This window comes from Electrona antarctica (genome assembly GCF_951216825.1).
Source record: "Electrona antarctica genome assembly, chromosome: 21".
Lineage (NCBI taxonomy): Eukaryota > Metazoa > Chordata > Actinopteri > Myctophiformes > Myctophidae > Electrona > Electrona antarctica.
The window spans coordinates 7,279,111-7,293,058 of NC_136802.1; the positions used below are offsets into that span (position 1 = coordinate 7,279,111).

The 13,948-nt window shown below is 44.7% G+C and overlaps 1 protein-coding gene across 1 annotated transcript in view; it reads left to right on the forward strand.

The window, feature by feature from the left end:
- Positions 1-13,948, forward strand: part of adgra3 (adhesion G protein-coupled receptor A3) — a 70,782-nt gene that overhangs the window by 30,652 nt on the left and 26,182 nt on the right. The window contains exon 4 of the mRNA XM_079491631.1: positions 11,484-11,555. Within this exon, the coding sequence (XP_079347757.1) occupies positions 11,484-11,555 (72 nt within the window). The remainder of the gene's footprint in view (positions 1-11,483; positions 11,556-13,948) is intronic.

Sequence of the window (13,948 nt, forward strand, 5' to 3'; positions counted from 1 at the left end):
TCATTTCCTGGGCCTGGCGTCGTCATGAAAGGGGGCGGGACTGCGACGCTCTATTTCCACCACATCTTCCGCAGGACTCCTGCATTGTCATTTCTGCATTGCCATTTCTCCTGGGATTGTTATCAATCAAAGTCCCAAAAAATTCACCAGAACACAGGAACTTTCAACTTACATCTACTATAGTAAAAAGTCCCGTCCCCCCCGCCTCCTGGATTCTCACAGTCCCATGTTGGCAGCTCTGCTCTGTGCTACGTCTGTAGTGAATAAATGCTACATGCATTCCTCTGTCTGTAGTGAATAAATGCTACATGCATTCCTCTGTCTGTAGTGAATAAATGCTACATGCATTCCTCTGTCTGTAGTGAATAAATGCTACATGCATTCCTCTGTCTGTAGTGAATAAATGCTACATGCATTCCTCTGTCTGTAGTGAATAAATGCTACATGCATTCCTCTGTCTGTAGTGAATAAATGCTACATGCATTCCTCTGTCTGTAGTGAATAAATGCTACATGCATTCCTCTGTCTGTAGTGAATAAATGCTACATGCATTCCTCTGTCTGTAGTGAATAAATGCTACATGCATTCCTCTGTCTGTAGTGAATAAATGCTACATGCATTCCTCTGTCTGTAGTGAATAAATGCTACATGCATTCCTCTGTCTGTAGTGAATAAATGCTACATGCATTCCTCTGTCTGTAGTGAATAAATGCTACATGCATTCCTCTGTCTGTAGTGAATAAATGCTACATGCATTCCTCTGTCTGTAGTGAATAAATGCTACATGCATTCCTCTGTCTGTAGTGAATAAATGCTACATGCATTCCTCTGTCTGTAGTGAATAAATGCTACATGCATTCCTCTGTCTGTAGTGAATAAATGCTACATGCATTCCTCTGTCTGTAGTGAATAAATGCTACATGCATTCCTCTGTCTGTAGTGAATAAATGCTACATGCATTCCTCTGTCTGTAGTGAATAAATGCTACATGCATTCCTCTGTCTGTAGTGAATAAATGCTACATGCATTCCTCTGTCTGTAGTGAATAAATGCTACATGCATTCCTCTGTCTGTAGTGAATAAATGCTACATGCATTCCTCTGTCTGTAGTGAATAAATGCTACATGCATTCCTCTGTCTGTAGTGAATAAATGCTACATGCATTCCTCTGTCTGTAGTGAATAAATGCTACATGCATTCCTCTGTCTGTAGTGAATAAATGCTACATGCATTCCTCTGTCTGTAGTGAATAAATGCTACATGCATTCCTCTGTCTGTAGTGAATAAATGCTACATGCATTCCTCTGTCTGTAGTGAATAAATGCTACATGCATTCCTCTGTCTGTAGTGAATAAATGCTACATGCATTCCTCTGTCTGTAGTGAATAAATGCTACATGCATTCCTCTGTCTGTAGTGAATAAATGCTACATGCATTCCTCTGTCTGTAGTGAATAAATGCTACATGCATTCCTCTGTCTGTAGTGAATAAATGCTACATGCATTCCTCTGTCTGTAGTGAATAAATGCTACATGCATTCCTCTGTCTGTAGTGAATAAATGCTACATGCATTCCTCTGTCTGTAGTGAATAAATGCTACATGCATTCCTCTGTCTGTAGTGAATAATTGCTACATGCATTCCTCTGTCTGTAGTGAATAAATGCTACATGCATTCCTCTGTCTGTAGTGAATAAATGCTACATGCATTCCTCTGTCTGTAGTGAATAAATTCTACATGCATTCCTCCCTCCCAGACGTTTTTTACGATTACAACTAAAACACACACTCATTTGTCATTTTTTACTGTGGTTTCCACGAGGGTTAATGAAATGTGTTGGAAGACAACACAACAACTGGCCTGTGGACCAGTGTTTTTGTTAGATTAGCAAAGTGTTAATCGTGTCTTCATGTTTGTTTTATGTGTGTGTCAGCATTACAAGTGTGATGTTGTTGTTTTTTTCTCTTATTCTTTTGTTTCTCTTATTCTTTTGTGGTTACAAATATATTTGCAACCACAAATCCCCCAGAGAGGCTGTAGTACATTGTCTGAGTTTTAATGAGGCATGTGCTGTGTAAGCAGCAATGTGTGGTTGTGCGTTTCGATGCTAGCAGACCGTTAACTGTTTGTTGCAAAGAAGTAAGATTCGCGACAGGCCAACAGCACGCACACCAAGGCCCACCCCCGCTCGATCATGATTGGCAGAAGGCCCCTCTCTATCCTGATTGGATGAAGGCTGGGCCACCTAGCCAAAACACTTTTAACAACATAAATCCTGGCAAGAAAACATTGTACGCGGTCTGTGGGCAATTTTTGGCGGTCCTTGACATGAAAATAATCTGGTGTGGGGTCCCCCTCTGGTGTGGGGTCCCCCTCTGGCACAGAAAGGGTTCACAAGGGGGTCTGCATGCTGCTTTCCTTAACCCATTTTGGGCGGGAACCCCTTTTCGTGTTTTAAGCATTATGTTATACTTTAGCTATTGGAAAATAGCAGATCTACAAGCTGCTATTTTTGAAAAATCGTGAAAATGTGGCGCAAATCTCTGAATATATATTCTTTCAGAGCCAACGTTTTTAACTCAAATCTTTGATTCTGGAGAGGTCCCTGGAACAACATATTTTCAGATGGGTGGTCGCTGGCCAATTTATAATTTTTGGGCTCCTTGACATGAAATTGTTTGAGAACGACTGACATAGAAACATAGGGTTTTTCAGAAAACTGTCAGGATTTAGAAGACATTTGTAGAATCTGGTGTCAGTTCGAAATGGGTTAAGAGAACCGTACTGTTGTTGTTGTCGTAGTGTATCCTGTGTCTATAAGGGAATGGTGGTCAAGCAGCAGCCCAGAGCCCACCCCCCACTTCTGGGCTCTCTCTCCGGGCCCGGCTGGGCTCCTGGCCCCCCCACTTCTGGGCTCTCTCTCCGGGCCCGGGCTGGGCTCCTGGCCAGGGACCACTCCAGACAGCATGAGGCCCCTATCCACTTTCACACGCGAGGGGAAAAGGGGGCTGTGTGTGTGTGTGTGTGTGTGTGTGTGTGTGTGTGTGTGTGTGTGTGTGTGTGTGTGTGTGTGTGTGTGTGTGTGTGTGTGTGTGTGTGTGTGTGTGTGTGTGTGTGTGTGTGTGTGTGTGTGTGTGTGTGTGTGTGTGTGTGTGTGTGTGTGTGTGTGAGAGAGAAACCCTAAGCCTAATTTTCTCCTTTCTGTGTGTAATGTGCGTGCGTAGTGTGTCTGAACACAGTGTGATTTGGAATGATCCGATATGAGCCCAGTGAACTGCCAACATAAACTTTGAGTTTGGCTGCTGGTGTGGAGACAGGAAGTCTTCAGCGTCTTGGCTCAGACGTGACTTTCTTTCCCCTCCTCCTCCTCCTCTCTCTCTCTACATATTCATGCCCATTTCTCCATGGATTCATTTCATACCAGTCTATACGTCCTCTGTTATTCTCCCGGCCAGGCGGCCACGCACACTTGCAGTGACTTTGGCGTTGCGGCCCGTCTATCGTAGCGTGATTAGTTTCCAGACGCACTCCTCGCTTGTCCGTTAAGCCGTGGAGGTATTTTCCACGGGTAGAAAAGAAGCAAGGGAGGAGGAGAGGATATTAAAGCGAGGGAGCAGATGAGGTAAACGTTTGCCGTGAACCCTGGTCGGGGTATTAAAACCCATGTAGACCTGAGGACGGTTCTACAAATGCCTTCTAAATCCTGACAGCATTTTTCTTCGTATTTTTTTCTGCATTTGCGAAGAAAAATGCGAGCCGCCCCACGTCCGAAACGGTCGAGAAATGACATAGTTACCGTGTGGAGGTCCCTGGGGGGTCCCTGGAACATCCAGACCCCCAGGAATGCGCCCAGGGGGCCGGCCCGGGCCGTTTCCGGTGACACACGTTTCCGGTGACACACATAGCTGTGTAATGGAGTGGTTGCACCACTCAATAACGTTCGCTCTGAAAGAATATATATTCAAAGATTTGCGCCACATTGTCACAATTTTTCAAAAAATAGCCGATCTACAATCTCGTAGCGCGGCACCAAGTGCCATGAGCTTGTAGATCTGCTATTTTTCAATAGCTAAAGTATAGCATAATGCTTAAAACACGAAAAGGGGTTCCCGTTCTGATTTGGCCATTTTTGGCAAGAGACTTGGTGTGGATTTAAGTGGTTAAAGAACATCGTGCTGAGCATTGGCATGTCCAGCTGTGAGCCCTGCTGCCTCTCCATTTCCCCCCTACGTCTGGGACCGGGCGATGGTGTTAATTGGCAGAGCAGTTCAGACTCTTAATGCTCTCTCTCTCTCGTTTGGATGTATATCCTTCTCTTTCCATCTCCTCTCTCTGGCAAATATTTTTAATTTTATCCTTTCATAATGCTCTACCTCTGTCTACTTCAGAGGAGCCTGATTAGATGTGTGTTTCGTCTTCAGACGTGCCACTTGGAGGGCCTCGGATCCGAAGCCTGCTGCCTGTTTGTGTGTGTCCTGTCAAACTGTGGAGTGACATTGATACTTCAACCACATGAACCCTAGGGCAGTGGTTCCCAAACCTTTTCGTGTCAAGGACCCCCAAATCATCATTTATTAGCCCACGGACGACCCCCCCCCCCCCCCCCCATTAGAAAACATATGCCAGTGACCCTGATAAGGGTGGATTTTTACGGCTCTGGCAGTGATTCCGAAACATATTAATTTCATGGACCCCCGATTTCACACGCATTACGGACCCCCGATTTAATGGCATTTCTATCTCTGGAACCCCAATTTATATTGTAAAACCACTGTTAATTTAACTCTGAGAGTGTACAAATGGAACCGTTAGGGTCCATTTGGTTCCATTTGTACACTCTCAGAGTTACAGACCCATAAGGGTCCATTTGGTTCCTAACTATCTCTAATTGAGCTAGGTACCCCCTGGAACTCCCTCAAGTACCCCTAGGGGTCCCCGGACCCCACTTTAGGAACCACTTTTTTGGGGTGTATTTTTGCCTTTTATTGATTGGGTACAGTAAAGGCCGTGGGGCTCGGCAGCCTAGGTGCCCAGAACGGTTGCTAACCGTCCGGGTCAGCAAAGACATTTAGTTGCAGATGGAAACAATAAGGGCAGGGCTGGATTTACCCTCCCAGGGGCCCCCGGGCTAGACAAAATTTCAGGGCCCCCCTGAGCTGCGCGGTGCATTTAGAGAAATTGGCGTATTTTGTTTGAATTTCGCTGTAATTTTGGGGTACCCAGCCCCCCCAAAAGAGAGAGGCAGGCAGGCAGACACTATAGACTATAGCAGGGTTCCCCAATAGGCGGCCCGTGGGCCATTTGCGGCCCACGGAGCGCCCCCTTGTGGCCCCTGGAAGAATTTAAGAATTTGTTTTTTTTTGTGAGGGGGGGGGTCCCATATATAAATGGCATTAAATGGGGGTCAGTAGCCTATGCATGTCAAACTGGGCATCCTTTTCAAATGGGGTCTTGCCCTGAAAATGAATTTTCAGGGCGCGTGCAGACTCGGCCCCCAGCCTGGTACCCTAGTCAAAATATGGCCCTTGAGGAAAATTAATTGGGGAACCGTGGACTATAGACATTGGCAGGGGTTTCCACAGCTACCCCACAGGCCACAACACAGCGTCACAGTCTGCAGTGCAGACAGCAGAGCAGAAGCTCTCAATGTTTCAACCATAATACTAAATATACAATAACTACCAGCCGGGGGCCCCCGGGCTGCAGCCCACCCTAGCCCAATGGTAAGTCCGTCCCTGAATAAGGGAGACAAGTACAGACCGATGGGGGACCCTGGTCAACATGTTTATGTGGGTTTACGTGTTTAGAACGGAGCAATCTGTTTGTTTGTAAGTTAACAAACGTATAAGACTGAATTTGGTCCCCCATTTCAAATGGCCACTGATATTCTATTGGCACAGTTCACAGTCTCAACTATCATGTCTCGTGTTTCATGATTCTTTGGTTTTCAATGAAAGGAATGAAAATACACTCGCACGCACACTGTGTATCTGCACACTGTGTATCTGCTCGGTACACGAGTAGTTTATTTTAATAAGGCAACATTTCGGTCCCTCCGGACATTCTTCAGGCATGATTCTTTGGTTTAAATTCAATTGTCTAAATTCAATTGTCTAAATATCACAACTGCACTCAAATGAGAAAACGATTCAGTGGTGGTGATGTAGAAACCTATTCTTAGAAGAGTCACACTTTTCTTGCATTATAATAATTTCAAGTGAAACTTAAACTAGTAATTTGGCTGGGGGTGGGTAGGGGGACACATGGGGGTCTGTGCTGCTGGACCTCACGCTGAAAGCCACTGGCATGCTATCAACACATCCAATGTTAGCATGAATGTATGAATTAAAAGTTACATACTCTACCTCTGAGGCAGTCAACTCAACCCTATGTCGAGCTAAATTGAGCCTGGCAGGACTGGTGCCTAGTAACCCCTCTGCGTTGCGCCCCTCGTGACTAAGGCTAACATCCGATCCCGGGACTATTGCGAGACGGTGCCTGGTGGTCCCGTCCCAGTTGTCTGGGGTTCATTATTTGGGGCTGGGGGAGGGGGGCTGGGGCTGCTGCGGCGGCGGCGGCGGTAGCAGGATATACTACCGGGCTATAGCGTCAGCGAGAGGTCAAGTCTGAGCACCTTTTGACCCCCCGGTCCCATGACCTCTTCACACTCACATGAATAACTGCGGTGGTGGTGTGCTCACTAATGCATGCACATACACGCACACATTTTCTCTTATTACAGTCTGTCCGTCGCCTTCCCCCCCAATCTCTCTCTCTCTCTCTTTCTCTCTCTCTCTCTCTCTCTCTCTCTCTCTCTCTCTCTCTCTCTCTCTCTCTCTCTCTCTCTCTCTCTCTCTCTCTCTCTCTCTCTCTCTCTCTCTCTCTCTGACTCTCTCTCTCTCTCTCTCTCTCTCTCTCTGTCAAAACACTCACACACACACATCCCATATGCATCCAAGCGGCCACAGCCCCTGTCACTCACCCCCACATTCCAGCAACAGCTGAACAGTCATTGGGCTAATCACGTCGTTGGGGCTATTTTTTGCATTTGCATTCTCCATATCTTTGTTGTTGGGGCAGAGACCTTGTAACTCCATCATTCTCCATATCTTTGTTGTTGGGCAGAGAGAGACCATGTAACTCCCATCTTTAGTCTTTTTATGTTATTTGTTTTCATAAGTGATCAACCTATTTGTGATGACCAGATTTGACTGAGAGACTGCCATCACGCAAATTCCAGCTTTTCACCAGAGGAGAAAACCTTTTTTTTTTTTTTTTTTTAAATTTTATAGCAAGTTTATAGCACAGGCAGACTCTTCACATACTAGAGCATGTCTGAAATAAGTGTCAGAGCTGAGATCGACATGTAAATATGAAATAAATGCTTAAACATGTAGCTAGGTGTAATGTTAGAGACCACAGAAGTGAACCTTTCAAGCCTGTTTTCTCAATTCGCTGTTTTCTGTAAGACATTACTCTATAAGCCAAAACTGGTGGGTCAAACTGAACAACCAATATGTCAATTTGAAGCTATGATTCCCTGCTTTCATATGACATGAAAATCCAATGGCAGTCTCTCAGTCAAATTTAGTCACATTTTACACCCTGTCACGCAATCCACAAGCGTAACTTGTAACGTTATTTGAAAATGTGTGAAAGGTTTTGCCAATAATGACATGGCCAAAATAGAGATGGCATCTTAGTTGAAAGTGGTTATGTCTGTCTGTGGGTATTATACATTTTTAACCAATGAAAAGTATTTAAACGATCTTGTGGGTAAATAACTGCATTGGATCCAATGGAACTCAGGGTTCTGTTTTCCATTTGCTTTTTAGCATTTTTGGACATACCAGGTTTCAGCCTGACGGTATCATCGTTCACAACCAGAACTGAAACCCACTGCCTCAATAAGCTCCTCTGTGCTGCTCTGTGCAACATGCCTGAGGTCCAACAGACAGTGTTGAGATTACACTCTGGCAGTGAGTGCTAGTTGACTGAGGAGAACCAGAGGAGGAATGGAGAACAGAACACCACTAATAGCTTCATAGCATTTTAAAGTCAAGTCTGTGACTGATTTATTTATATTAATGTTAACCCATTTAGACCTGAGGACGATTCTACAAAATGTTCTTCTAAATCCTGACAGTTTTCTTGAAAAATCCATGTTTCTATGTCAGTCGTTCGTTCTCATACATTTTCATGTCAAGGACCCCCAAAAATGTATGTAATTGGCCGCCGACCCCCGTCTGAAAATATGTTGTTCCAGGGACCTCCCCAGAAGCAAAGAATATATATTCAAAGATTTGCACTACATTTTCACGATTTTTCAAAAATAGCAGACCTACAAGCTCGTAGCACGGCACTCAGTGCTGCGCTATGAGCTTGTAGATCATCGTAGATCTGCAATCTACGATGTTGCCTATAGACTGATTCAGAAACGAGTCTCATGGTCGCAGGCTGGCAACGTATTTCCTGTAGGCGGAGACGACATATCTGACGACAAACCCGCACCTCTTCTACTACAGTGAATGGAAAAGTGACTGATGTTAGTCTGCCTCAAACGTTACTCTTTCTACCTGCTTTTTACTAACACTAACTTTACAAAGATGCCCAGAACATCGGGATGAACCTGTGTAGTTTATGGCTGCTCCAACAGTACAGATGAACCTGTGTAGTTTATGGCTGCTCCAACAGTAGAGATGAACCTGTGTAGTTTATGGCTGCTCCAACAGTAGAGATGAACATGTGTAGTTTATGGCTGCTCCAACAGTAGAGATGAACCTGTGTAGTTTATGGCTGCTCCAACAGTAGTGGCAACATTCAGCTTTGGAGAGAACCGTAATGTCAAAAAAGAATACACCGCGGTATGGCTGAGACCAGAGCCATATAGAGTAATGGTTGAGACGAAGCAGTGAAAGGTCCTGAAAGATACATAACGTCAGACTCTTACCCAATACCCAATCTTTCTGTATGAACACAAGGCTGCTGTACTTTATACCTCATACATTTAAAGTATGAGGTAGAAAGAGTAACGTTTGAGCAGACTATACATCAATACATTTCCCATTCAATGTAGATGGTAAATGGTGCATTTATATTAGCCTGGTTAATAAACCAGACCGAATCAGCCGTTGGCAAAAAAAAGTTGCCTACCAGCGGATTACGGTCTGGCGAGGCTCAGTAGCACGCCTCTTTCCTACAGCAGAGAACAGGTCGTACCAATCGGGACACGGTATGCAATATAGGCGGGCTTTGGTACAGTGACGTTCAATGCTTGAGACCTTTGACTGACAGTAGCTCTGACCAATTGCGTCAAAGAGAAAATGTTCCCCGGGAAATGAAATCCAAGTGGAGCCAGCCCAGACTGATATACCGCGACAGTGTTGTGTGATATTAGTCTGGCTTATTAGCCAGGCTACATTTATATAGCGCCTTTATCCAAGGCGCTTTACATAGATTGTGCATTACATTCACCCATTCACACACACATTCATACACCGATGGCGGCGGAAACCATGCAAGGCACCAACCTGCACATCAGGAACAATTTTGGGTTCAGTGTTTCTTGCTCAAGGACACTTCGACACTAACTCTGGGGGAGCCCACAGGGTTCGAACTGGCAACCTTGCGGTTACCATCCGGCCACTCTACCCCTGGGCCACCGCTGTAGTAGAAGAGCCGACTGTTATGTCGTCTCCGCCTACAGGAAATACGTTGCCTGGCTGCGACCATGAGACCCGTTTCTGAATCGGTCTAAAGGCTCAGGAGGTAGAGCAGGTCGTCCAATGATCCATGGGTCGGCGGTTCGAATCCCGGCTCCTCCTGTCTACATGTCGAAGTGTCCTTGGGCAAGACACTGAACCCCAAATTGCTCCCGATGTGCTGGTTGGTACCTTGCATGGCTTCCGCCGCAATCGGTGTATGAATGGGTGAATGTAATGCACAATCTATGTAAAGCGCCTTGGATAAAGGCGCTATATAAATGCACCATTTAAAGGAGATCCATGTTAACCAAATGAACCCTAGTATCCCTATTCTGGCCATGTCATCATAGGTGAACGTTAGGCCAAATAGGCCAACATAGCACATCAGTGAAGTATTTAGTTGTGGTTATTACAGTAAGATTGACTTTCTTTGTGAAAAGATTTAAACTCTTTTAAATCCCAGTAATGTTGCAAGATGAAGGTTTATCCCTCCAGCTAAAGGCTTTCACACACACACACACACACACACACACACACACACACACACACACACACACACACACACACACACACACACACACACACACACACACACACCGTTGCTGCCTGCCTGCCACGTTGTTATCCGATCCTCCGACACATAATGTGAGGCACAATAATTTGGCAAGCCCATAAAAGACAGCTTTTTTTCTTCCTTCCATTCCAAGCGGAACTAATAAGCTCGTACTGTAAGTTCCCCAGCCGCCACCGTAAGGACCAACAACAATAATTAAGCAAGTGCTCGGAAGTTAGCGTACGCCTTATGGTTATTTTTCAGCTATCAACGTTGTGTCATTTCTGCATACCTTCAGGCACTGCAGGATCCTGATGAGCCTCTGGGATTTGGACGAGGGTGAAAGTAGTTTAGATAATGATGTTTGCAAACGTCTGGCAACCGTCATTCTCAACCCTTTTAGTTTTAAGTGTTGCTAACTGTCTTTTCATACATTTTTGGATTTATTTTATTCACACCAACATTGTTTTAAGTGGCCTGTCTCTAGTCAACCGATGTAGCTCTAGTAGAAAGTTCACAAATCTTAATCTGCAGCTTCCATTCAACAAGTTCTTCAATCTTCCACCCCGTGTAGTTTATCTCTAAATGTTTGAACATGAGATCTAAATCAATAGATTTATGTCCATGTTCATTCCTGGGCCTGGTCTAGTGTGGACATTTTCCCTCAAAAGGCCAGAGAAACCTGTGTCTACCAAATTCCGACTGACTGACGTTTGCCAGAGACACAGTGTCAGGTCCCATTCCACGGGAGAAACAGACGTGTTTGACATTAATCACGGGAGATGAATCACCTCCCAGAGTGTTGCTCTCACTTTGATGTGCTGACCTCCGACCCCCTCGAGGCAATACATAGACATATACGAAATCAACCTAAGAAGTTGTAAATCTGAATTTCTTTGGGCTCCTTGCCTCGACCTGTTCCCCGACGCCTTGGTGTTGAAAATCCTGTCTGTCTGTATGTTCGGCAACCTGAACATACATACACTATCTGGAATTTCAGCCTTTTTTTCCTTCATGATGGAAAGGATTTTTAGTTACATATGGGCCTTTCTCAAGGTTGTCAAAGTAGGAATCGGCCACTCGGATCACAGGGTTTCTAAATGCGGGGCTGCCAGCGACGCGAGTGCCGTTAGGAAAAGGAGAGGTGCTGCCATGACGTGTTATAGTGTAGGACAGGCGATGCAATGAGTAACAATGTTCTTTTTTTCTCTTCTGTTTGTTTAACAGAGACTTGTCCAAAAACAAAATCGGCTCTCTCAGCATCGATGTCTTCAAGGGCCTGACGAACCTGGGAAGATTGTAAGTTATTCATATTATTAATGTTGTTGTTGTTGTTGGCCCATGTAACTGCATATTTAATGCTGCATGCTCTCCAGGACATTTCAATCGTACACTACCTACGTGTTCAGATGTTAGCTTGTTGTCTTTTGGTTATTCTTCAGGTTTCACTTTGACCCCCTTTCCACCGGTTGGTTCCCAAATGGTTCAGGTTTTTTTGGTTCTTAGTCCAAAATTGGTGGGAAAAACTAGACCTATATTAAATTGTTTATAGGATCAATACAAGTAAATAAATACATGATAACCCTTCCACAGTAGTAGCTTTTTCATATTTTCTATTATTTTGCATTTTTTCCTACATAATGCCTCATTTAGGGCGGCTGTGGCTCAGGAGGTAGAGCAGGTCGTCCAATGATCCCTGGGTCGGCGGTTCGAATCCCGGCTCCTCCTCCTGTCCACATGTCGAAGTGTCCTTGGGCAAGGACTATACCCTATATTTCCTATACCCTGTGTGGAACCTTTGAAAACTGTGTCTCAAAAAATATATATATATTCAGAAAGATGTATTCTCACACCTGACACATTGTTTTAAATGTTCTGTCTAGTCATGTCCTAACAGCATCAGTGTGTAGTGCACAAATCTTAACCCAATTTGGGCGGGAACCCCTATTGGTGTTTCATTATGTTATACTTTAGCTATTGAAAAATAGCAGATCTACAAGCTCATAGCGCGGCACCGAGTGCCGCGCTACGAGCTTGTAGGTCTGCTATTTTTTTTAAACCGTGAAAATGTGGCGCAAATCTTTGAACATATATTCTTTCAGAGCAAACGATTTTAACTCAAATCTTTGCTTCTGGGGAGAGGGTCCCTGGAACAACATATTTTCAGATGGGGGTCGGCGGCCAATTACATATATTTTTGGGGGGTCCTTGACATGAAATAGTTTGAGAACCACTGACATAGAAACATGAGGTTTTCAAGAAAAGTGTCAGGATTTAGAAGACATTTTGTAGAATTTGTTCCCAGGTCTAAATGGGTTAATGTGCTTCCATTCAAGACTCTTTCCCTCTCGCTGCTACTTATCTCTAAATGTATAAACATGAGGCATAATTTATAGAGGCAGGGGACCTGTGTTTTAATTTATAGAGGCAGGGGACCTGTGTTTTAATTTATAGAGGCAGGGGACCTGTGTTTTAATTTATAGAGGCAGGGGACCTGTGTTTTAATTTATAGAGGCAGGGGACCTGTGTTTTAATTTATAGAGGCAGGGGACCTGTGTTTTAATTTATAGAGGCAGGTGACCTGTGTTTTATAGAGGCAGGGGACCTGTGTTTTATAGAGGCAGGGGACCTGTGTTTTAATTTATAGAGGCAGGGGACCTGTGTTTTAATTTATAGAGGCAGGGGACCTGTGTTTTAATTTATAGAGGCAGGGGACCTGTGTTTTAATTTATAGAGGCAGGGGACCTGTGTTTTAATTTATAGAGGCAGGGGACCTGTGTTTTAATTTATAGAGGCAGGGGACCTGTGTTTTAATTTATAGAGGCAGGGGACCTGTGTTTTAATTTATAGAGGCAGGGGACCTGTGTTTTAATTTATAGAGGCAGGGGACCTGTGTTTTAATGTATAGAGGCAGGGGACCTGTGTTTTAATTTATAGAGGCAGGGGACCTGTGTTTTAATTTATAGAGGCAGGGGACCTGTGTTTTAATTTATAGAGGCAGGGGACCTGTGTTTTAATCTATAGAGGCAGGGGACCTGTGTTTTAATTTATAGAGGCAGGGGACCTGTGTTTTAATTTATAGAGGCAGGGGACCTGTGTTTTAATGTATAGAGGCAGGGGACCTGTGTTTTAATGTATAGAGGCAGGGGACCTGTGTTTTAATTTATAGAGGCAGGGGACCTGTGTTTTCCCCCCGTTCGCTCCTCCTGGCGTCCGTGGACATTTTTCCTCAAAAGGCCAGAGAATCCTCCGTCTACCGAATTCCCGACTGACACTAACCAGAGACATCGTGTCAAGTCCCAACCCGAGGATAAAAACACACATGTTTGACGTGTTCGACACCAATCCCGGTAGATGAATCACCTCCATGTGTGTTGCTCTATCCCTTTGATGTGCTCCCCCTCCCCCCGAGGCGAACATACATTAGACATCATCTGAAATCGTCCAGAGAAGTTGTAAATGTGCCCACGATGCTTTGGTGTTGGAAAATACTGTCTGGCTGTATGTCGGTCGGCGACCTGATCGTATACTTCCCGGAATCCCCACCGTTCTTTTACAGGATAATGTCTGATTTTCCATGACTTTTCTCAACAACAAAAAATAAATCACACCTGTGTGAACTGAGTGGTGCAACTCCGTGTGGCGGTCCCCGGTGGGTCCCCGGAACTTCCAGACCCACAGGAACGCGCCCA